This window comes from Eleutherodactylus coqui, chromosome 7 (genome assembly GCF_035609145.1).
Source record: "Eleutherodactylus coqui strain aEleCoq1 chromosome 7, aEleCoq1.hap1, whole genome shotgun sequence".
Taxonomy (NCBI): Eukaryota; Metazoa; Chordata; class Amphibia; order Anura; family Eleutherodactylidae; genus Eleutherodactylus; species Eleutherodactylus coqui.
This window is the reverse complement of record NC_089843.1, coordinates 86,036,574-86,062,759: the sequence shown is the minus strand read 5'-3', so window position 1 is coordinate 86,062,759 and position 26,186 is coordinate 86,036,574. Positions and strand designations below refer to the sequence as shown.

The 26,186-nt window shown below is 44.8% G+C and overlaps 1 protein-coding gene across 1 annotated transcript in view; it reads left to right on the top strand.

The window, feature by feature from the left end:
* The window catches only part of LOC136572601 (nuclear body protein SP140-like protein), a 58,546-nt gene that overhangs the window by 4,356 nt on the left and 28,004 nt on the right, over positions 1 to 26,186 (top strand). The window contains exons 2-7 of the mRNA XM_066573325.1: positions 3,429 to 3,580; positions 5,827 to 5,980; positions 11,707 to 11,876; positions 16,090 to 16,243; positions 20,949 to 21,130; positions 25,270 to 25,420. Of these exons, the coding sequence (XP_066429422.1) occupies positions 3,458 to 3,580; positions 5,827 to 5,980; positions 11,707 to 11,876; positions 16,090 to 16,243; positions 20,949 to 21,130; positions 25,270 to 25,420 (934 nt within the window). The 5' untranslated portion in view covers positions 3,429 to 3,457. The remainder of the gene's footprint in view (positions 1 to 3,428; positions 3,581 to 5,826; positions 5,981 to 11,706; positions 11,877 to 16,089; positions 16,244 to 20,948; positions 21,131 to 25,269; positions 25,421 to 26,186) is intronic.

Here is a 26,186-nt window from a genome sequence, read left to right as displayed (position 1 = left end):
ACAAAAATTCCACAAATAGACTCATTTGCCGGGCCAATACACAAGAAATCATCCAAATAGTGGATGACTGACCGAATTCTCGCTTGTCACAAGTTACCCACTCCAAAAATGAACTAAATGCTTTGAAATATGCACATAAAATCGAACAACCCATTGGTAAACACTTGTCAAAAAAAACAAACTGTCCCAATAACTGACAACTGTCCGGGTGAACCATAAGTAAGTGAAAAGTCGATTCCACGTCACCTTGGGGTGCGACAAATGATGTATAACCCAAAATTTGTTCGGCTCTTTTTTGGGGTACCACCCCAAGTGGCAAAACAACCAAATCACTCCATGTGATTTGTTTAAATTTTTTTAAAAAAAGGAACTTGGTGCCCCATGGGGTGAGGTGGGGGGATATACGAAACCCGTCCTTAAAACCTTCAAACAACAGAAACCCTTTTTCCCTATTCGGATATCTATTTAGATAAGGGACCATCCTTTAAAGCCTCATCGGCGTCATCCCTTTTTTCACTAACCCCACTCCCATTTCTCTCCTAAACCAACGGGTAGACCCGTGTGATGTACTGTCACACACTGAACATACATTCTTGAATCTGCATGTTGTTACAATTTTACACTTCCTGTCGTTAAATTTCCAACACGTTCCGGGCTTCTTGCCTTTTGCCCTACTCCTGCACTACCACTGAAGCCGGAGCCTCCCTGAAAGGGGTGCCAGTACCTTGCTGGCGCCATCACTTTCAGCCATAACAAGACATCCTTATGGTCCCATCGAATACCTGGCCTAACCGCCTTTCGCTGAAAAAACTGATCGTCGTACCTGAGCCAAGTCTGACCACCATAAGTCCGATATGCTTCACATATCGCATTTAAATAGCAAAACAATCTGGAACAATTCTCAGGAGCCTTTTCACCAATCATATTTGCCAAAATTTCAAAAGCCTGTAACCAATTCTGAAAACTCTGCGAAATCTTCCGCCACTGCTTTTCTTCATCTGCCTTTTTGGAATCTGTCCTTTTTCCTTTATCTAACTTACATTTCTCCAGTGGCAGATGAGAGAAAATTTCCACAAACTCGTCTCGCCAAATTTTTTTCTTTAACTTCCTTTTTTAAATGTGCCCCAAATGGTCCCTCAAAACACACGTAAATTTCCCCTTTCACCTTATCATCTAAACAAATCGCTGCCCCATCTTTTTCCATTTGAACTGCGACTGTAACTCCAGAGGTCCCTGAAGCGGTTGTCACACTGACTCCCTAACATGGTTCCTTCGTCCTGCAAGCTACCCACCATTCCCGAAGCAAACCACACCAACACGTGGCGATGGAGCCACCTGACTCCCCGCCCCCAAATCCTGTCTGCAGCTAGTCAACAACCCGTACATATTAAACAACAACCACGGTAAATCACCCCCTAGTGCCCGACTGCCCTCCCTTCTGTGAATCCCCTGATTACTGCATGGCTATCAATCTCCCTGACCTGACTCCTATCATTAACATTTGACATACACCACATGAAATTATGCTCACATGGGTGCTGTATTCCAACCAGCCGTACTCCGCGCCTCTCTGCAATCCTTGCCACATCCTCCAGCTGATAACAGAACAGACTTTCTAATGGTGTCAATCTCCCCATGACAAATTCTCCTGTCGCCCATCTAACTGCGGCACAAACACATCAGACCTCCCATGGCTCCTTTCCCCCACTTCTACCACCTCTTCCCCATACCTCCTCCCCTTCCGGGTGCACTCAGCCGAACTCGCTGTAGCCGTTGGCGGATCTTCCTGCTAACAAGACCACTCTCTGCCTGGCTCTGCTCCCAGTGAGCTGACCGTAGCAGAACAGTGCTGTACTGCTGCCCCTCTGCTACTGCTGTATCCTGCCTCCCACTGCCAGGCTGGTTCCTGGATCGGTAAATCATTCATGGAGCCAGCCATTGCTTCTACCTGCTCGATGACACCATGTTCCGCAAGCCCTTCCCCCTGAGGAAAGCAAGACCTGCGGGAAGCCGTTGGTCCGGATTCCTCCTAGATGCTTGATCTATTCCCCCCCCCCCCCCCCCCCTCAGCTCTGGGAAGGGGACAACTGTCCCGAGGGTCCCTGGAGGGGCTCCTCATCATTCGCCGGGTCTGCAGCTCTGCCACCTCGGCAATTAATCGAGCCTGAGGAAGGGCCCTACGTGCATGCCACGCTCTATCCTTTGGTCCCTCACCTTCAGCCAGCGCTACAAGCAACACACCGGCCACTTGCTGCTGAAGCTACCCTGGAGGGTGAAGCTCCGCCGCTGTCCGCAGCTGATGCAGAGTATCCTCCACAGACGCTATCCCGGTAATGCAGCTGTACCAATTCAAACGCCGCACTTGTTCTCCTCACTCCCGCTGTCGCTCCACACTCCTAACTGAACTTCACTTTTTCCTCACGCTGAGTGACCTCACACACAGATGTACTCTCCCTGATTTTCTTTTCCAATATGGCGCTCCCGCCTAAACATCCCCCTTTTAAAACTTTCCTAACTTCCCTCCCCCCCAATCCTCTTTCAACAAATCAACTCCTAACTCCCCTACCAAGCACGCCCCTCCTCTTTGCTCCTACACTCACTATACTTTAACCCCTTCAGCACCTTCTTTTTGGTCCCTAGCAACCCTGTCATGCAGGACCTCCCCTTATGGGCCCTTTGGGCCCCGATACAGCCCTGTGCTTTACTTGTTTGCCTAGATATCATTCCTAGAGAGAATCTCCATGCAGATTCTTTCACTAGTCATTCAAATACGAACAACTGGGACTTTACATCAGGCAACTATTGATCAACCAGCGACTATTTTTGGTAAACTGAGACAAAACAAAGTATCGCTGTTCACCCTGTCTGTTGCCATTTTTACACTGAACGATTTGTTTGAACGCATTCTTTCAATCAATTATTGGGCTGATGGTTGTCCCGTGTAATGATACCTTAGGCCGAATCCAGACAGCCGGGTCGGATTACCGGATTACCAGAGCTCCAGATCCCGCGGTGCAAATACGCCCGTGTTCATTAGGCCTAAATTTGTGATAAAGCTTGCCATCCACCATCCTGCTCTGTTTGGCCGCCAGTAGTGCTACCAGTTAATATGACTGTGTACCAGGATGCCGATTATTGGGTCTCGGCGTTCCTCCGAATGCTCGCTTGCCCAATGATCGGGCCGTGTAAAGGGACCAATGGTCAGCCAACAAACTAGCAAACGGTCTTTTTTCGACTAATCGGCTCAATTCAGTGAGCAGAAAAATGCTTGCTGCTTAGCTGCATATCTTCACGTGCAGCTGATCAATGACGGCTTTATCAGTTTTTGAAAGATTGTTTCAGACGAAGAGAGGACATGATGTTAGAGACAACAGACAATCGTAGTGAAGGTGTAATGTCACGGCAAGCTAACATTGTTCTTTTCACAGAATGCACCAAGAACCCGGACTGCATAACCATGGCGGACATCCAATGGTTTTATGCAAAGTCAAAGGTCCCAATTTGTCTGGCAATAACGGATAGCTTTCACTTTCTGAACAAACTGATGTATGCCGCTATCCTGACTGAAGCGGAGGTGTTGGTGAGGATGATAACTTTTTACTACTGAAGAATACTGTATAATATAGCACAGTGTAAACAGTAAATACTTATTTCCCAAAATGACAACTCCAAACCATTTACAACCCAACTGGTTAGCCTTCAGTTTGTGCAGCTTCATGGCATTGTGTAAGGGCACTGAGGTACTTTATGGTAACACACACAGGAGGGTACATGGAGGAGGGTCCTACCCAGGGGCGTAACTATAGAGGATGCGGTTGCACCCGGGCCCAGAAGCCTTAGGGGGCCCATAAGGCCACTCTTCTCCATACAGGTATCCCAGTACTATGAATAAAGTCTTATATTTGGGGGCCCCGTTACAGATTTTGCATTGGGGCCCAGAAGCATCAACATACGCCTCTGGTCCTACCAATGTGGGTACCATCACTGGAGTCCCTGAAGGCACAGTAGATAGGGTCACACTCGCTTAAGCAGTGGAACTCTCTGATGTGGAAGGTGATGCCATAAATTCACTGGCAATTCCAGGTACTTGCTTAAGCTGTCCCTGGCATTGGTAATGCACCCGGTTGCAGGGCAGGAGATGATCAGACAATGGTTTATGCAGCTCACCAGGAGGTATCACCATTTTGCTCAGAACACCAAAATTTGTTAAACAAATGCAAAAGAGATCCTCGTTTGAGGAATAGTATGGTAATTCTTAAGTCCTCACCTGCAGTGCCAGTAGTTTTGTCAGTGTCCAAGCCAGCTGGCCAAGAAGGTAGCTTGGAACGAGCACTTTCGTTTTCACAGAGGAGCCGGCAGTCAAGTGGCTGTTGCTGGAGTGGTGATACAGTTTGCACAGTCAACTTTCTGTACTTTCTGAAGTCACCAGGAAAAGAGGCACTTCACAAGGTCATCGGTTCTGCCTCAATGTAATATACCTTTTCTCAGGCACCATCCTACCCGCATAGGGTTATGAGAAGCGGCTCTATGGTCAGCGGCCTGGTGCAGGTACCGTCTGCCACAACACTTTCTGTCGGCACAGTCCCCTTGTGATGCACATTTCTGCACAGTTGGAGCCTTAAGTATAGAAAATGATATTAACCCATCCTCCTCTTGCGTGACCTTCATGTAACCAGGATATTAGAATCATACTATATATATATTTTAACCATGTAAGGTTGCTGTTGACCAAGTTGCCAGGCACAATAAGCCTTCTACTATTCTCTATTGTATTACTATACATAAAAACAAAAAGCAACATAAATACAGTAGGGGAAGTAACTGAATCTTTCCGGTGCACCTCCACTACAATTGTACCATATTTATGACCTGTATGTACAGAGACAGACCACTACAGCCAGTCTTTGTTTAGTGCTAGTTAATGCATTTTCTGAAATACTTAGGAAGAAATTTACTTAGACCAGAGTAGAAAACGCTAGTCTAAGTAAAAAGTGCCCTGGAGTGAAGTGTATCTGGTAGAGCGAAGGTAGATTTCCATTTTAATTTATGCCAGATTCTGGCATAAATCATACTAAAGTCATAGGCTGTGGAAATACCCGGTCAACCCACTTTTAGAAAAGGGGTGAGCATTTAGCAAAAAAAAAACTCAAACAAGTGCAAATGTTTGTGCAAGTACAACTTGTGCAATTGTTTGTGACTTTTTAACACCATGATTCTGGTACAGCTTGTATAATAAATTCCCCCTTTTGTGTTTTTTTGTTTTTTTTTTATTCTTCATCCTTTTTGATGCTTCTTTAACCATTTCCAATCCACTGTCTGACGACATTCTGATTGAAGGCTGTACAGCTCTGATGTTGGAAGACATCTGGCAGGGTATTCTTACTGTATATTACTGGCCGCTCTGTTGTCGGGGGTCTCTCAAGCATGTCCCATACCGCAGTACTGGCTCTAGCCAGCAGATGGCGCCATTGTATAATGGCAGAAAGAGAAAGCCCCCTAGGAAACCCTGAATCCAAAATTGGATTGCAAAGGGTTAATGGGACCAGCATATAGTATGCAGAACAGCCACAATAAAAAAAATATTGCATTCTGAGTACAAAAAGGACTGTACTCTGATGTAAACATTGAAGAAGCTGCAGCCCCTTTAGACAACTGGTCGTCAGGGATCCCGGGTAGCGGATCCCCATTGAGCAGATATTGATGGTCTATACTGAGGATAGAGCATAAATTTATAAACCCTTGATAACCCCTTTAATTGCTCATATATATTTTTAAAAAAAGAGCCATTCCTGAAATTATAAGGAGAATAAGCTGTTTTTGTTGCAGGAATTACAAGGAGACACCAGGACTGACCAACGAGTTGTGTATGAATGTCTCTGCTGGATAGAGGAGAAGGAAATTGGTTTACAACATTTCTTTACTTTCCTGTTCCAAAAATCTTTATTGAAAAGGTATCCAGCTCTAAAGCCTGTTCATTCAGGTAGGTTACATTATCCATGATTGTCAGTCATATCCCATCATACGATGCGGTGGCATATTGCTACTTAGTGATCACTTTAGTTCAAAATGTATTTTTATTAAAGGTTTCACATATTACAACCAATGTGGTGAACGAGTTTCCAGATTAAAACATTGCAGAGATTTACTCCTCATCGCAACCATAAAGTCACGTGTCTTGACTCCCTTTCGTTATGAGATGTCGCTTCACGAGAGTCTCTTGTCATGTAGCGTTTTCCACGTCGAACATGCCCACACAATGAAACATAGCAACCACTAACTGTATATACTTCAATTAGAGCAAATAATTAACTATTGGTTAGATTATATAACATTCTAGGGGGAGGAAGTGGGGGAGGCCCGTGGAGGCATCCAAGAGGTCCCTCCAACGGGCTCATAGGAAAGATGAGGGAGAGTAGGAAGAAGAAGAGAAAAAAAGAGAGAGAGAGAGAAAAATGGGTATCTCATTCCCGAGTCCGTCTCTTAACACCCAAATTTGTGTTTAATTTGACATAACACTGTTCACCAGCCAGTATCCAAACCCTGGGGATTTGCGGAATGTCAGCCAACTCTCCCATGTAGCGTGATATGCCGAATATTTAGCATTGTCTCTGACCCTCAGCTCCTCCATGCGGCCAATTTCATCCAGTGCTGTCACCCAATCCACTCTTGTTGGTGGGACCTGAGACCTCCAGAGCCAAGGTATTACCACTCACATGGCTAGGAGGAAAAACCTGAGCGTGCTTCTCTTGTTAGCTCTGATAGGTCCCAGTAGGACCGACAGAAGTGCCAGGTCAGGCACCAGCACCAGAGATTCCCTGTTCAGAGTGTTATGCAGGGCCTCGATCTCCCTCCAGAGTGCCAGGATCTGAGGGCAGGACCACCAAATATGTGTGAGCATGCCAACCTCACCCTGACATCTCCAACACAGGTCAGACGTTCCCGGATAGCATCTAGCCAGGCGTGCAGGAATACGATACCACCTTGTTAATAGCTTATAGTTGAGTTCCTGGTGGCTGCCTGAGACCGTCATCTTATGGGTTAGACACATTGCTTTGGCTCATCCCAGTTCTTTCTCCCATGACCTCTTAAAGCCAGCCCCACCCCGGCTATCAGGATGCCATACACCGCGGAGACTTCACCTCTCGACCTCTGAGGTCTCCCACACATCTCCTCAAATGGGGTGAGTGGCGACATCAAGTCTGAGATCGGACCCAGGGCTCGTATATAATGGCCTAACTGGAAATATTGGAACCACGCACCCGTCACGGGTTCCCCGTTCCCCAGGAGTGTGTTCAGTGCCAGCAGGCCCTCCTTGTCAACCACGTCTCTGACCCTAGGAGACCGAGTCCCCAACCTGCCTAGCAAGGGCAATCCTGCATCTCCCTGAGGGAAGTCCGGGTTCCCAGTTAGTAGTGTCCAGGGCCCCGGGACCGCTACCAGTCCATGTCGATGCGCAAAACCGTCACAACTCCTCAGGAAGGACCCCACAAAGGAGGAGACCCTGATGCCCCATCTTCCCAGTCCACCTCTCAACCAGCATCTTGTTCTAATTCAACCAATAGCTTGGATGATCCCTCTTGGACCAAGTCCAAAACTGCCTTGCAGATAGCGGCTCTATAATAAAAAAGCAGGTCAGGCAGTCCCGCCCCTCCCCTCTCCTTTGGTTGGGTGAGTAGTCTAAAGCTGAGGCGTGGCCTGGCCCCACCCCACACAAAGCGCATCACTGCTTTCTGAAGCTTAATGAAGTAGTTCTGCAGGATTTGTGTGGGCAGTGTTTGAAAGAGGTAGAGGAGTTTAGGGAGGGAATTCATTTTAATGGTATTGCCGAACCACGAGAGGGACAGCGGTCTCCATCTCTCGATATCCCTCACCATGGCAGAATACATGGGTTCATTGTTCAGGTCAAATATTTTCCCCGGGTTGGGAAAAAGAACCACCCCCAGGTACTTTATGTAATCCTCGCGCCAGCTCAAAGGGAACAGGGACTTGAGCCTCGCAATTTCCGACGTCGGAAGTGTGATATTCAGGATTTCCGATTTAGTCAAGTTAATCTTGTATTTGCTCACCCGGCTATATCTATCGAACTCTTGCAGTATAGCCAGCAACGCCTGGCTAGGGTTCGTAACGTACACCAGCAAGTCATCGGCAAACAAGGCCACTTTATGCTCCCAACTAGCTGTTTTATAACCCTGTATATTGTTGTTTTCCCTCAAGGCGTTGGCCAGCGATTCCATAACTAGAGCGTATAGTGTCAGGGATAATCAGCAGCCCTGTCGTGTGCCATTCCTAATGTGGATTGGGTCAGAGAGTTTCCCATTTACACGGACCTGTGCTGTGGGATTATTATAAAGAGCCATTACCCAGCTTACTATCCTGCTACCTAGCCCAATTTTCCTTAGCGTGGCCTCTAGAAACGCCCAGTTTACGCGGTCAAAAGCCTTTTTGGCGTCGACCGAAAGAAGACATAGTGGCCTCTCGCGTTCTTCCTATCAGTGATAGAGTCTGTATTGTGTTGTCCCCGGCTTCATGCCCCGGCACAAATCCCACCTGATCTCTATGGATAAGCCCAAGGACGAGAGGACGTAGGCGCGCGGCTAGTGTTCACTTTAGTATTTTTCCCTGCCCAGCAGCAATCCCTGTGCAGCAGGCGCCCCAATGTGCCTCTGTTCTGGGAAAACTTGTGAAGGAGCAGGTAGATGTTCACCAGTAACAATGAGGTAGTGGGTGCAATCAATAGGTTTTTATTTATTTATTTTTTTGTGGGGGAGAGGGGGTTACTGTAGGTTATGCAGCAACAGATCAATACCAATATATATATATAACTGGAATTCAGCAGTCTCTCTATAGTCCCTGTATCTCTCTAGATTAGTGGTAGCATATACCAGGAGCCCTTCAGTGGACAAGGGGACACGCTCCGCGTTGCCTGTGCTGTACTTGTGCTGGTCACTGATAAGGCTTCTGGTATCAGGCCGGCTCACTATCTCTGGTACTGCTCTGTGGGCAATGGCAGCCTCTTTGCTAGTGAGTCAGCACTGGGGCTTGTGTCTGAATGCCGCAGAGGATACTCTGTGGTCGGATCACTCTAGACTCTGTAAACCCTGGATATTTCTTTCTTCTTTGTACATACCAGTTTTTCTCAAGACTGCAATCCCAATTACTTCCTGTCCAGGCTGAAACTCCTTCCCAGGAACAGACTCTGCAATTACAGAAGCATTTAGGGACCACAAGTAGCAGTGTAGACATATAGAATTCTAATACAGCATACTATCATACATATGATTCACACAGGAAAGACAGCAGGAGAAGGAGAGACATACGAGTGGCACTGTGAACGTCTTAAAGAGGAAGAACCAGCCCCTTACAGCCAATTGAATTAACTAGCGTTGTGGTTGGAAGGGGTTCTGGCAGTGAGAAAGCAAGCAGTCAGGAAGTAACAAAAACCCCTAAAAATGTATTTTTGCTACATCCCCTTTACTCGCCGCTTTCATAGAATAGCTTGGGGCACAGGTCTTGTATCATGCAATCCTATTATGGCTCGGGGATGATTTAGGCTGGAGCTGTTATTGTCAATTGTTATCACACCCAATGTTTGCTAGGGTATATAATATAATATAAAGAGGCAACGGTCAAAAAAATCATGTTGGTGTTCTGTTAAGGGGTAATGCTGTTGTTCATTTGCAGAGTTTACAGAATATGTGATTGCAGTGTCATGCTTAGCTAGTAGAGATGAGCGAGTATACTCGCTAAAGGCAATTGCTCGAGCGAGCATTGCCTTTAGCGAGTACCTGCCCGCTCGAGACTGAAGGTTCGGGTGCCGGCAGCGGGCAGGGAGCCGCGGGGGAGAGCGGGTAGAAACAGAGAGGAGATCTCTCTCTTCCTCTCTCCCCCCCGCTCCCTCCTGCTGACAGCCGCTACTCACCGCTCCCCCACGCCAGCACCCGAACCTTCTGTCTCGAGCGGGCAGGTACTCGTTAAGGGCAATGCTCGCTCGAGCAATTGCATTTACTGAGTATACTCGCTCATCTCTATTAGCTAGTTTTGAAGTTTAAAAATTGAGTTATGTGAGTGGTTGATCTATTATTGGTGTGTAAAATCTTGTGTCAGAGGCTCAGAAACCACAGCACTGAGCAGATGTGAATCAGAGTCTGGCTGGTTTCTGTACCAGGACCTCCTGCACAGCAAAAGAAAAACCAAGAATCCTGAAGAGACCAGCTCCAGCAACTGGTTGGCATTGCAGCGAGGTATCAGAGTACCTCCGTGTGCTGAACAGAACGTATGTGGTGACTCTATAAAGTAGAGGTGCCAATTTCTCCCTCGTAGCCAGGCCTGCCATGTGCTCTTCACTACCTACTAAGTAAGAACTTTTTGAACCAAGGTATTGAGTGACGCTCAGACCTGCTTAAATGTGAGTAATAGCGCAGCTGTGCTTACTGAAGATACATGGAACCTGTGATATAAAGGCCTGCACCTTTTGATTTTCAGTTGGGCTCTGGACCATGGAAATATATACACATATAATAAATATAGTATATGTAAATATATATATTACGCCACGTGCACATTACAGTGCCTGCGAGCACAAGGACTGCACTTTTGTCATACTTTAGTTATTAAATTGAAACCGTTAAAAAAAATCAATTTGCTTCCAGTCACCAGGGACATTTGATGAATTGTTTAATAGGTTAATAGGAACATGGCTACTGAGTACTCCGATTTCTGCCATTGCCCACTGTCCCTGTTTATGTAGGTCTGCAACCGGGGACATTTCCTGACACTGAGGAAACTAAGCAGAGAATCTGCCCTCTACCTGTGACTGCTATCCCAAATGGAGAGATGCCCTTCAGCTCTGAGAGCTGTACCTCATGCTCTCCCGCTTGGCCTTAAAAACCTGGCAGCAGAGCCCCTACTCACTGTCATCCCGGAGGGTCCGTACTCCACCTTAGGGAACCCTCTTATGTGGGACTCCATTCCCCAGTTCTTCAGTGAACTGCAAGTTAAAAATTGCAATCTAAATGCCCCCCCAACACGATTCATCTGTGCAGGCTTTATCAGGGGTCTAGGGCTAAAATATACCTTTTTAAGCAATTTGGCTCATTCAAATGTGTTCCATTGGTGTAGACTAGAGATGAGCGAGTATACTCGCTAAGGCACATTACTCGAGCGAGTAGTGCCTTAGCCGAGTATCTCCCCGCTCGTCTCTAAAGATTCGGGGGCGGGGAGCGGCGGGGGAGAGCGGGGAGCGGCGGGGGAGAGCGGGGAGGAACGCTCTCTCCACCCTGCTCCCCGCCGCAACTCACCTGTCACCCGCGCCGCCCTCCGAATCTTTAGAGACGAGCGAGGAGATACTCGGCTAAGGCACTACTTGCTCAAGTAATGTGCCTTAGCGAATATACTCGCTCATCTATAGTGTAGACCTTTTTAGATAAGGGAGCATTAGTATTAAAATTCTGTTCTACACTCCCATTCCACATATCATGAAAGAGTTTAGCTTTCAAACTATTCTCAGTATGTGATGTCCTCAATAAGCCATTTGCATTACTTTCTAGGGGGCCATATTGAGATGAGGAAACCCCTGCAGGTTAGAATTCCATACGTACATTGTCCATATCCTCCTTGGAGGCAAACATCACAATAATGTGTGGTTCAGAAAAATTCTTCCTGCTATTATTAAATGACTGTTTAAGTATTTTGGTATTTTCTGCACAGAATACGTCCAGGAAAAATATCGGTATGGCATACACAGTACGACTGATGAGGACAAGGACCCGCTTATATTCGCACAGGATAAAGTTAAGATCTGTTTAACAATTACAGATCGATTTCCGTTTCTGCACGGATTGCAAGATCTTACAATTCTCTCAGAATCCGAGTCACTGGTAAGACTTTGTTGCTATTTCTTTTGCGAGTGTTTTAAGGATTAAAGTCCACAGGGATTATTATTCTACCTAAAATATTAAGTCAATGTGTCTAAAGTTAAGCACTTTTATGCAGGGTATATACACTTAATGTTCACTGCATTAGGAACACCTACTTCATAACTGGTTGGTCCACCTTTTTGGGTAATCGCAGGTTTCAGATGTTGGGGAACAGTTTCTACAAGGTTGCAAACATCCTGCATACTTAATTCGCCCCATGCCCGCTGCAGCAGCTCTGTTAGTCGGTGCACATTTTGTGGATAAGCATGAGCAGATCTCACAGCCCTTTTCAGCATATCCCAAACATGTTCAATGGGGTTACAGTCCGGTGAGTTTGAGGACCAAGGCAGTATGGAGAATTCATTGTCGTGTTCCTCCTACCACTTGAGCCTAGTGATTCAAGCTCAATGACATGGTACGTTGTCGTATGAAAGATGGCATTGTGGTCAGGGAAGACTTCCTGAAAATCTAGGTACAGATGGTCAGCTAACCGGTCCCTGTAGCATTTACCATTCAAGGATTGTGGTATGATGACCAATGGTCCCAGAGCATTCAAGGAAAACGCTCCCCAGACCATGACACTAACACCACCAGTCTGTTGAACCCCAACAGTACACCCATGGAATACAGCTTCATGTGGTTTACGCTAGATGCAGACCTGGACGTCCATATGGTTCAGCAGGAAACTGAATAAGTCCCTGAATTAGATGATCTTCTGCCATGTGTCCAAGGTCCATGCACATCTTTCCTTGACAAATGCAAGGTGTTGTTGGTCATGATGCGGGGTCATCAGGAGCAGCCTTGTCTGTCTTCGGCTATTGAACCACAGTCATTGTGGAAATTTATCTGTTGTACTGCTTGGTCACTGTGAAACATTGATGCTGAGATACCAGACATGCCACCTGAGGCTTACCTACAAGATCAACCACACTTGTCCTGCCATTGTGTGATGTCTGTCCATGATTCAACCAGTCTTGATACCACTGTTCGGGAACAGCCAAGAAGTGGAACTGTTTCAGAAATACTGACACCAAACCTCCAAGCACCAACCATCTGTCCATGGTCAAAGTCACTATGTTTACCCATGTCTGCCAAATGTTGCCTTCTGTTACACAGAGGAGTCAGGACATTACTGATGTGACACGGCCATCGCATGGCACCACTTGACTGCTCACAAGACGCCTTACTCCAGTTGTTCCTAATGCAATGATTGTTCAGTGTAAATCTAGAGCTAGCTGGAGACATTAGATAACCTAAAATGGTCATCTCAGACTATATTAATGGCCTGTCTGTAGGATAGGCTATCAGTAATAGGCCGGCTTCACATGAGCGTATTTGTGCACACAATATGCAGAGAATAGAACACACTGATTTCAATGGGTTCTTTCACATTTATGTATTTTGCATGCGCAGTTGTGAAAAAAAAATTGAGCAGGTTCTATTTTTCTGCATATTTATAGAAGTTAATGTGGGGTGCACAAAAAGCATGGCTAATTCCCCAAAATGCAGTGCTCAGGCGTGCGCAAATATGCTTACACCCGTGAGAAGCCAGCCATAGACTAAATTCTTGGTACTCCCGTCAATCAGCTGACTGAATAGGTTACAGCACTCAATACATCACTGCATCCCCTTCAGTGTTTACCAGGCACAGCTCTGTATTTTTTAGAAGCTGTTGTGTCTGGTATTGCAGCTCAGTTCCATTCGCCTAAATGGGCCTGACAAGCAGTGAGCTGCAAATACTAAATGCAACAGTCCCCATAGATTTTACTATTGAAATATTGGTTCTTTGACTCCCCATACCGCAACCAATCAAATGAATAAATGGGCCGCAACTCTCACCCTGAAACAGTGCCATATATCTGTTTATGGCTGAGCCCGATACAACTGCTCATAGCAGATCAGTTCCTTTTAACCCCTTAAGGACCAGGCTGTTTTGTACCTTAAGAACCAGACACTTTTTAGAGATTTTACCCATGTGGCGGTTTTACTGCTCTATTTATTGTTTTTTCCTTTAGCTACCAAAATTATTTTTGCAGCGTTTTTTTTTCATGACATATAGGACTATTTTTTTAATATCTTTTTCACTGACTTTTTTTTGTTTTTTTTTTTTAGTTTTATTGTGGGTAAGAAGCTACAAAAAATCATTTTTAACATTTATAATTTAAATTTTTTTTTTTTATATTTACACTAAAATAAAGTATGGGAATAGGTTCCTCTATTTGTTTCGGACATTTTGATATATAGTATGTATGGTTTTGGTTTACAGGGCACATACGGCAACGGTTTTGGTTGGCGTCTGTTTTGGGTTATTCTCTTTCTTATTTATGTATTGTTGCTTTATTCTGTTATTTTGTTTTACTGATGTATGTAACTGTGTGTTTTACTATCTGTGTCCCCCATGACATCATATAAGACCTCTGGGGGACATTCATATATATATATTTTTTTTCTTTGACACTTTCCCACTGTAGCTGGGGCATCCATAGGAGCCCTAGTTACAGGGGAAAGCAACCCCTGTGGTGACATTAGTCACCTGCAGAGCTGCCAGTGTCTAGTCTGACCCTCCAGCTCTGCAGTAGCAGGGAATCCCAGGAGGTCACCTGACCCCCCCCCCCCCCCCCCCCAGGCTCCCGTAGTGAAAGTACATGTTACTTTCACTTTCCCCACAGAGTGCTCATTGAGCACTGTATATCGGGGAAGCAGAAGGCAGGAAGGGTTAAAAACCCCTCCTGCCTTTTGCTCCAGGTTATCAGCTGTCACGAACAGCTGATAACTATAGATGAGCGAGCGTACTCGGCCATGTCCCTTTTTCGCCCGAGTACCGCGATTTTCGAGTACTTCCGTACTCGGGCGAAAAGATTCGGGGGGCGCCGTGGGTGAGTGGGGGGTTGCAGCGGGAAGTGGGGGGGAAAGGGAGAGAGAGAGGGCTCCCCCCTGTTCCCCACTGCTACCCCCCGCGCCGCCACGTCTCCCCCCGGCGCCCCCCGAATCTTTTCACCCGAGTACTGAAGTACTCGAAAATCGCGGTGCTTGATCGAGTAATTACTCGAAACGAGTACGTTCGCTCATCTCTACTGATAACCTGTTCCTGCCTCTGACTGATTGCAGAGACAGGAGACTTAAAGCACCGCCGTAATTTTACTATCGGCAGTGCTCTAAGCCCAGGACCAGCCGCCGTAAATTTACTGTGGCTGGTCCTAAACGGGTTAAACAAATTGCTCTCAGCTGTAGTAGCAGGTGCAGCCAAAATGAAATGTGCCTAAGTAAACCTTGGAGGGGAATGGAGTCAGACCCTCACCTCTCAGATATTCATGACCTATCCTTAATATTACAGTCAGGAAAAACCTCATTAAATCATGCACAATTTTGCCTAATACAGTAGGGGAGATGGGCAAAGTCCACATTGTCTTTCACTTCATTTTGTCTATAGGTAGTCTGGAGCCCAATAGGTTCCTGGTGCTATGTAACAAAAGAGCAGCACTATAATCCTGTACTGAGCATTGTATATAGCTCTTGTAACACTTGCAAAGCCATTACTTAAACTCAATTAGAGTTATAGAAATCTGCAGATGACCTTGCTGTCACGGCTCCAGGATCACTGCCAGAATTCTCATGGAGGCAAACCAAGCCTCTGCTATACGGCTCGTTGTGGGAGGTAGCGGCACTAAACTACTCCCATTTCTTTTCTTCACATCCTCATTGAACAAAAATCATATAATTCCATTGATGTGCAGCCACCACTAGGGGGAGCTCACCTCATAAAGACTTAGACAGCACCTAATGAAGTAAATGTATAAATCCATATACAGTGAGCTCCACCTTGTGGTGGCTGTAGACAGACCGTTTGCCTTTTTCTGTTAGACAAATTGGCGGTGATGGGGATCATGAAGCCTTCTGAATTTTGCTATGGAGGCCTATGATTTCTCTTTATTCTCCTGGTCAAGATACATACAAGATATCTGTGTCACCCAGCTTTTTGGCAGAGAAGATTGTATCAATGTAATTGTGCTGCCCATAACAAGTAAGAGCATTGCAGTTAATGAGAGGTCACAATATTAAGAGTCATTAATTGGAAACCACATAAATGCCCGGAACTGATGTGTATTACTACTGGTTTTAATGCAGAAATAATTTTTAACCCTTAAACTGTACACTTTTTCTCCATTTGTTATAGAAGCTACAGGCGGATGAGAGGCCCGTCTCTCGTGTCATATATGAATCTTTGTCATTAATTGAGAAGAAAGACATGAAATTAAATATAGTGTTTGAGTATATATTCCAGCAGTGTTACTTGAATCTTTATCCTGGTTTACAAGACATATTACGAGGTACTTTAACCCTTCATAATACTTCCTCATTGTGTGTATGTATGTATAATATATATATTATGGATCTTAAAGGGAGATATCTGACTTGCATACTTGGTGACCCCTATATAATATATACTGGCTAATGCAGATGCAGCAGCAGCAGTACATTCTCCAAAGCCTCCTCATTCAAGTTCACAATGCCTGTTAACGGTAAAGTCCCCTGGTGCAAGCAGACTGACTCCTAGGGTGATGTCACATTTCTTGGCAGACTGTTTTTGTCTGCGTTCACCACCAATTAGCGGCACATATGGGTGACAGTGGGGTAGAGAGAACTGGTAACTGATTGCACATTTCGTTTGCGCAATTGCGTGTTTAAACTCGCGATCGCGTGAGCAAATGCCAATGCAACGAATTTCGGCACATTCACTTTATTAGACACAGCAACATTTCCCCTCCCTTTGAGGAGAAGAAAAGTGTGTCTTATAAAATGAAAAATGTGGTATATGGATTTTTTGCAAGCCCTGGTCAGATAAATGGGACAGCTGCAGAAATGTTTGCAATCAATCCAAAATGTGTGACTATACCCTAAGGGAAAGCCATATTTGAATTTCTGTTATGGTGCTTTCTGTCCTCAATTTTACGTTTATGCTCCAATCCGCCAGCACATCTCATGGGGATGCAGCTTTGTTCAGATCCCATATATACCACCAGTAGATCCTACTAATCCCAATGTTTAAGTTGTTTTCCATAATAGAATATCAACCTGAAAACTTACCATTTTATTCAGAAAGTCTTCAGATCCTCTCACTTTGTTTGCATTCTTTTATGTTGTGGCCTTGTGCAAATAAGGGGGAAAAAGCAAGTTTTTCCCCATCATTCTGCACTCAATACCTATAAGGCCGCCTGCAGACGAGCAAGTCGGATCCGGCGGCGAGGATTCTCGCCGTGGGACCCGACCCCAGCACCTGCAGGGAGGAACGCGTACATACTCGCGCCCGGCGGCCCCGGCTCTTTCATGTGCCGGCTGCCGGGCAGCCGGCGCATGCGCAGACCGGAGACGGCGGCCGGGTGAGTGACATAGCCCCGCACAGAAATGGGACGTGCCGCGGTTTGTTTGCCGCGCGAGATTTTGCGCAGCCAAACCGCGGCTGTCTGCATAGGCGTGCGTATTGTAATGCACTCCTATGCAGGCTTTCAGTGGCGGAAATCCCGCAGCATGATTTCCGCCCGTGTGCAGGCGGCCTAATGACAAACTGAAAACAGGATGTTACAAATGAACATTTTATATTGATAGTATTCAGACCCTTTTGTGTAACACTTGAAACTTTGAAATTTAATTCTGGAAGCCTCCCATTTCTCTTGGTTGTCTTTGAGATGTTTCTACACCTTGACTGGAGTCCACCTGTGATAATTTTAGTTGATTGGACATAATTTTAAAAGATATACCCCTGTATATATAAGATCCCACAGCTCACAATGCATATCAGAGCCAAAACCAAGCCATGAGGAGGAAAGAGCTGCACGTAGAGCTCAGACCGGATTGTGTGAAGGCTACAAAAAATGTTTCTGCTGCACTGAAAGTTCCCAAGAGCACAGCGGCCTCTATAATTCTTAAACTGAAAAGTTTGGCACAACCAGGACTCTTCCTAGAGCTGCCAACACACCAAACTAATCAGGAGACAAGTGGTTGATAAGAGAGGTGGCCAAGAACTCAATGGTCACTCTAGCTAAGCTCCAAAGATCCTGTGTGCAGATGGGACAAACTTCCAGAAGGTCAACCTCCACCAATTTGGGCTTGATTGCAGAGTGGCCAGAAAGAAGCCTCTCCACCGTAAAAAAAACAAACCTGAAGGCCTATCTGGATTTTTCCAAAAAGAGCACCTAGAGGACTCTCAGACTGTGAGAAACAAGATTGTCTGGTCTGATGAAACAGGGCTTAAACATTTTGGCCTCAGTTCTAAGCGTTATGTCTGGCGGAACTGCTCATAACCAACCCATCCCTACAGTGAAGCATCAGGCTGTGGGGGGAGAGAGGTTTTCCTAAATCTGGATGTGAAAGCCTGTGGCAGCATACTGTAATTGCTGTCAAAGGTGCTTAAACTAAAAACTGAGTATAGGATGTCAATGCAAAATATTTATACTTTTTTTTTTTTTAAACCCTTAAAGAGCAGGCGGTTTGTACCTTAAGGACTAGACACTTTTTAGGGATTTAACCAATGTAGTGGTTTAACTGCCCTATATTATTTACTTCAGCTACCAAAATTATTTCCGCTGTTTTTATGTTTTTTGTTGTTTTTTTTTACATGACATATAGGGAAATTTTTTTTCACAGACTTTGTTTTCACTGGGGGTAAAAAGCTGAAATTTTTTCTTTTTTTTTAAACATTTATAGTTTATTTTTTATTTAAATTAGTATATTTATGCTAAAATAAAGTATGGGAATGGGTTCCTTATTTTTATTATTTTTTTACATTTTGATATAATTTTAATATTGGTTTTGGATTACAGGAAGCATATGGCGACAGTTTTGGTTGGCGTTGGTTTTGGGTTATTTTCTTTCTTATGTATATATTTTTATTTTATTCTGTAATTTTGTTTTACTTATTTATGTAATTATTGTTTTTTTGTTTTTTTTTTAATGATTGGATTTTTATTAGAATTTTTCAAAATAAACAACATTTTACAGTTTTAAAGAGGCACCTTAATAGGTGAGCAGTAATCGTAGCAGTGTTGATATTAAAACATAAACATACACAAAAACATATGTAAGTATAAAGACGTAAACCAGAAAACATCGGAGGTACATTTCCGTATTTAGGAAGGTGGTTGATTTAGGGTTTTGCTAACAGGTCATTTCGCTCTAGAGTGAGTTCAAAATTTGAAAGCCGTAGCTGGAAAAAAGGGGGGTGAGGAGGGTAGAGGGGATAGTGGTGTAAGGTTACTTGAGGTATGTAGGGGGGAGGGGAGTCGTTGAGTTGTGGAAGTCTCCTCTCTGTCTATCCTTCACGGTCCCTTCATTTATTTCTTTGGTTCCCGTCCTCTCTATAGGGGGTTCTTGGTTGTGTAGTCCAGCCAAGTTGCCCAAAAGGATGTACGGGGGTGTTGAGAAACAAATCTGCGCGAGTAAGCTTCCTCTAGGTGGAAGGTGAGTTCCACCGAGTTTCAGACCTCTGATATGGAGGGGGGCTTCTTTTGATTTCCAGTGTTTAGCTATTGCTAGACGTGCCGCTAGGATAATGTGTGAGGTGATGGCTGAATAGAAAGGGGATATTTTGTCTGTTTTCAAGAAGCAGAGAGCCAAGTTAGGGTCCGGGGGTACGTGCTGATTTGTGACAGAGTATATTAGATTAAATACTAGGTTCCAAAAGGACCGTATCGGGGGGCATAGCCACCACATGTGGAAGTAGGTGCCGTTTGCACCGCACTCTCTCCAGTTAGTTTCCGAGGTTGAAGGGTTCATTTTGGCTATTCTTGCCGGGGTAAGATACCAGCGGAGAAATATCTTTTGGGAAGATTCCCAGTGAGAGATGCCATGTGAGATCTTTGGTCCATGAAAGCACCCGGCGCCACTCCTCCAAACTGAAAGTTTGTTTGAGGTCAAGCTCCCATAGTGTCATGTGGGTTGATTTAGTTTGGGCAATCTGGGAGAATGAAGACTCGTAAAAGGTAGATATACCTCCGGAGACCTCTGCTGATAGTGAAAAGAAGGTGAAGGCCGCTTTGGGGAATATGGGCTTGTGGACGTCTATGGATTGTAGTGCGTACTTTAATCTTAGGTGCGAGAAGCCTAGTTTGTTAGGAAGTTTATGTATTTTACCTACTGTGGGGAAGTCCATAATGGTCCCCTCCTTATAGAGGTCTCCAATTCTTTTATGTAATTATTGTTTTTACTATGTTCCCCATGATGTCATATAAGACCTCTGTAGGGCATTCACATAGTCTTTTTTTTTTATTTGACATTTTTCCAATGTAGCTGAGGCATCCATGGGAGCCCCAGTTACAGGGAAAACATCCCCTGTGGTAACAATAGTCACTGGCAGAGCTGATCAGGGTCTGCTAGGACCCTGCAGCTCTGCTGTGCCAGGGGATCCCAGCGGTCACGTGACCGCCGACTCGCATAGTGGAAGAAACACTTCCACTTTTTAGTACATAGCGTTTATTGAACACTAAATACTAGTGAAAGGAGAAGGCAGAAGGGGTTAAAAAACACTTCTCCCTCCTCCTCTGGGTTGTCAGCTGGTTCTGGGATTAAAGCCCGGGACCGAGCACCATAAATTTATTTTGCTGAGCCCTTAATGGGGTAAATGGATAAAAGATTTCTAATGTTCTGCTCTCACTTCATAATTATAAGGTATTGAGTGAGGAATGATGGGGGGAAAAACTTTAATTTCTTTTTTTTTTTTTAACTTGGACAAGGCCACAACATAACAAAATATAAAAAAGTGAAAGGGTCTGAAGGCTCTTAGAAATACAAGTATGAATGTACAAGGTTTAAAAGGTTTACAATGAGTAACAGATAGAACTAGGATAAAGTTCTTATTGTGGAGGTGAGGTATTGACTATGCACAGCTGACTTTGTCATCTTTAAGGTACTACATCTCAAAAGTGGCCAAATTTAGTGACATGCTCTCTGATACGATTATTCTGATAGAATAAGTAATTATTCAGAGCTGACAAGTCGGGTGAATGTTGTTAATTGCCAATAATGTATATTTTCTTGCAGAACCAAGTGGGGAGTTTGTTGCCCCATTTAATGGAGGACAATACCCGACGTTTAATATTGCCAATGATCTACTTGAATTTTTTGAGCACAATAAAACTTACATATGTGAAGCTGTAAATGCACGCTTTCCATTCCTACACGGATTACATGATCGGGGACTGCTTTCTCGTATGGAGTTGTTGGTAAGTTCCTACTTTTTCTTTAGGACTGATTTAGATTTAAAGGAACTCTCCAGAGGCAACTATGTTCTGCACTAGACTTAACACAGTATAAGTGGTGCATGATACAAGCGACGTGTCCAAATGGCATTCAGCCCTGAATTCTTAAAGAATTCCAATATGTGATTGCTGCACCACTAACCGATTTGATTAAATAGTCTCTTCTAATAGACAATATTCCTGTTGATTAGAGAATAGCCAGTGTTGTACTGACCCAAAGGAAGGGTAGTAGAGAAGAAGCCGGGAACTACAAGCCTGCTAGTTTTATATTTGTAGCAATTTAAATTAATGTAACATAGTATGTTAGGCTGATTGAAGACAATGTCCATCTAGTTTAGCCTGTTTCAACCTCCTTGGTGATCCAGAGGAAGGCAAAAAACCCCAAGAGGCAGAAGCCAATTAGCTGTTTTGGGAGAAAAATTCCTTCAAGACTCCCTAATGGCAATCAGACTAATCCCTGGATCAACCTCTAATAGTTTCCACCTGTCTGTAAACCCGAATCAACAACCTTCTGGTCACCTAAAATCTATAGACTGAAATATCCTTCCACTCTAGAAAGACATCTAGTCCCCTCTTAAACTCCTCTATGGATTTTACCATCACCACTTCCTCAGGCAGAGAGTTCCACAGTCTAACTGCTCTTACAGTAAAGAACCCTTTTCTGTGTTGGCAATGAAACCTGCTTTCCTCTAGATGTAGCGGATGCCCTCTCGTTACCGTTTCAGTCCTGGGTATAAACAGATCATGGGAGAGATCCTTGTATTGTCCCCTCATGTACTTATACATAGTTATTTGGTCACCCCTTAGCCGTCTTTTTTCCAGGGTAAATAATTCCAATTTGGATAGCCTCTGAGTATTCTAATCCTCCCATTCCATGTATTAGTTTAGTTGCCCTTTTTTGAACCCCCCTCATGCACTGCAACATTATTCCTGAGCACTGGTGACCAGAATTGTACGCAGTATTCCATGTGAGGCCTGACAAGTGCCTTATATAGTGGGAGGATAATGTTCTCATCACTCGCCCCTATACCTCTTTTAATGCACACCAAGACTTTATTAGCCTTTGCAGCAGCTGACTGGCATTGGTTACTCCAGTTTAATTTACAATCCACTAGTACCCCCAGATCTTTTTCCATCTCACTTTTCCCTAGCAGTGCCCCATTTAGTGTATATTGGTGACATCCGTTTCTCCTGCCAATGTGCATAACCTTACATTTATCTACATTGAACTTAATTCTGAAAGAGGATATTTAACCGCTTAAAAACTGACTGCTTGTTGGACCCTAAACAGCACGGCTTTACTGAGGGCAGATCATATCAAACTAATCTCATTGATTTCTTTGACTATGTTACAAAAGTGGTAAGCGAAGTTGGTGCCTTGGATGTCATGTATTTAGATTTCAGTAAAGCTTTTGATACAGTTCCACATAAAGAGCTCAAAGATAAGGTCTTGAAAATTTGACTTAAAGGGGTTGTCCCGAGGCAGCAAGTGGGTCTGTACACTTCTGCATGGCCATAATAATGCACTTTGTAATGTACATTGTGCATTAATTATGAGCCATGCAGAAGTTATAAAAAGTTTTATACTTACCTGTTCCGTTGCTGGCGTCCTCGTCTCCATGGTGCCGACTAATTTTCGCCCTCCGATGGCCAAATTAGCCGCGCTTGCGCAGTCCGGGTCTTCTGCAGTCTTCTATGGGGCTCCGTGTAGCTCCGTGTAGCTCCGCCCCGTCACGTGCCGATTCCAGCCAATCAGGAGGCTGGAATCGGCAGTGGACCGCACAGAAGAGCTGCGGTCCACGGAGGAAGAGGCCATCTTCAGCGGTGAGTAGAGAAGTCACCGGAGCGCGGGGATTCAGGTAAGCGCTCCGGTGAGCTTTCTTTACCTCCCTGCATCGGGGTTGTCTCGCGCCGAACGGGGGGGGGGTTGAAAAAAAAAAAAACCCGTTTCGGCGCGGGACAACCCCTTTAACCCTTTGATAATCCAGTGGATTTGCAGTTGCTTAAAAGATGGATATCGGAGTAGTAGTGTTGTTAATGGAGTGTATTCTGAATTGGGGTGAGTTACAAGTCGTGACCACAAGGGTCTGTCCTGGATCCTTTTCTATTTAATATGTTCATATAAAGAACAGAAGAGAATATATAATAGGTAAGGATTGTCTATTGGCTGATGACACAAAAGTGTGCATTAGAGTTGATATTCCTGGTGGTGTCTTGAACATGGAGAACGATTTAGCTTTATTGGATAAACAGTTAAAACAATTGAAACTGCAGTTCAGTGCTTCCGAATATAAAATAATGCATGTAAGGAGAAGAAATCCTTGTAATGAGTATCATATTGGCTGTTCTCTATTATCCAGGACTTAAGAAGATAAGGATTTAGGGGGTTCTGATTTCTGACAACCTCAAAATGACTCCACAGGGCAGCCAGACAGCAAAGATCAGCTGACCATTTTGTAATGCTCGAGAGCTTGTTTCGAGTAACTAATCCCATTGAAGTTAATGGGGGACTCGAGCATTTTTCAGGGTGACCGATGCTCGGTAGCTGCCTGACTTGTTTTTAATGGAGCCAATGGAGATTTTAAATCCCCGCATGCTGATAGCTGAGATCTACAGACCCGGGGACAGCGGCAGAAGTTGCTGCTGAGCCCCGGCAGCCGTCAATGGCTTTTCAGGGAAGGGCTTCATAAGCCCTTCCCTGAAAAGCCATTTAAAATTGTGTAAAAAATAAAATCAAAATAATAATGCTCAGCCGCGGCTTCTGCCGCTGTCCCCGACTCTGTAGTTCTGAGCTATCAGCAGCGGGGGATTTAAAATCCCTGCCTGCTGGTAGCTCTGATTGTGATTGCCTGAAGCGCTTCAGCCAATCACAATCAGAGCTACCAGCAGGCGGGGATTTTAAATCCCCGCCTGCTGATGGCTCAGAACTACAGAGCCGGGGACAGCCAGGAGAAGGCACGGCTGAGCTCGGGCAGCTGAAGGGAGGTGAGTATGTTTTTTTTGTTTGTTTGTTTTAACACTGTTCTTTGTTTTTCAGGGAAGGGCTTATATTTAAAGCCCTTCCCTGAAAAACATTTCAGGGGTGCCGGCAGCAGGATCCTCCACCGCAGCTGTCATGTGTGACAGCTGCGGTAGGGAATCCTTTATTCCCCGCAGGGATATAGAATTCCTCTGCTGCATCTGTCACAGACTGGGCCCCAATGCAAAACCTGTAACAGGGCCCCCAACTATAATGCTTTATTTATAGTACTAGACTCCCTATATGGAGAAGAGAGGCCTTATGGGCCCCCTAAGGCTCCTGGGCCCGGGTGCAACCGCATCCCCTGCACCCCCTATAGTTACGCCAGTGCCGCACGCGGCAGATATCTTCTGCATTCCCGCGGGACATGGCAGTGGCAGAGAGGTAAGTTTACTTTTTTTTTTTTTACACCAAAATCTTTCTTTTTCAGGGAAGGGCTTATATGTAAAGCCCTTCCCTGAAAAAGAATTCAGGGGTGCCGGCAGACAATTGTTTTCAATGGAGCCGCCGGCAGCAGCCGCGGCTCCATTGAAAACATGTGGATAAATTTTTATCGAGCACCCCGTGGTACTCGTCTCGAATAACGAGTATCTCGAGTAGGCTAATGCTTGGACGAGCATGCTCGCTCATCTCTAGTCAAGATGGATTATATGGTCTTTGTGCCAACATTTGTCTGTTTCAAGCAAATTTTTTTTTCTCCCTAAGAAACATACCAAGTGCAGTGTCCATTCCACATATTGGTCCAGTTTAGCTAGGAGGTCTAATAGATCCTGAAAATTTAAGAAGTCCTCTTGGGACCAAATTCAAATAAATAGACAAATACAGTATGTAATGCTGTCATCGCCCTGACTCGCAGAAGAGGGTTTCAAGTTTGGTTGTCGTGATGCGGCACCCTTTTGATACCTGCTGAAATCAACAACTAAGCAATTTCTATCAACCCACACTCCTCATCCTCGTTAGTTTGAGCAATGTTTGGAGGAGCATACCCCAGTTAGGTGAATGGTCTGCAACTTACTTTTACATGTCTTTATGAATACATTGGTGTCCTGTAATTCTTACTGTGTAATAATTTGTTTCTGTGTAGAAATTGCAAGCGGACAAGAGGTGCACCAAGGAGGTGCTACATGAAGCGTTGTCTCACATCAAGACTATAAATGACAGTGAAAACTTTTTTGCCTATTTGTTTCAAGAATTCTACCTCAAGCTGTACCCTGAGCTCCATAAGATCTTACAATGTAGGTCACATTGTACATTTCAATGAGAAAAAAAGCAGATGTAGAATGCTAAGCTAGATGGCTTCTAAAGAATATCCACCACCATTCGTTATTGCTCCAATTAATGTGAAATAAAAGATGGGAACAGGCATTTATTCATTAACCTGTTTCTTGGGGTAATGATGTGTACAATATTTCCTGGGTTCCCACCATACCAATGACTCTTAACTAGAGATGAGTGAGCATACTCGCTAAGGCCAACTACTCGAGTCAGTAGTGCCTTATTCGAGTACCTGCCCGCTCGTCTCCAAAGATTCAGCTGCCGGTGCAGGTGACAGGTGAGTTGGGGCAGTGAGTGGGGGGGGGGGAGAGGGAGAGAGAGATCTCCCCTCCATTCCTCCCCGACGCTGCCGCCCCCCCGCTGGCAGCCGAATCTTTAGAGACGAGCGGGCAGGTACTCGAATAAGGCACTACTCGCTCGAGTAGTTTGCCTTAGCGAGTATGCTCGCTCATCTCTATTCTTAACACTTTCCAATCCAATTTTCCTGCACCCGCACACTTCCCAGCTCTTATTCCTTGGAATTGCTCAACAGAAGCTCCATAAAAATGACCTGTCATGAATAATGATTTTATTAGCAATTTTTTTGAAAAATTAACCCTTTTTGTAATCCCATGTCGGCTCTCATCCAACATTAAGATTTCATTGTATAGTTCCAATGTTGGATGATGTCTGACACGTCTCTGATGGAGCGCTGTCCTGCATACTGTTACATACATATGCAGAATA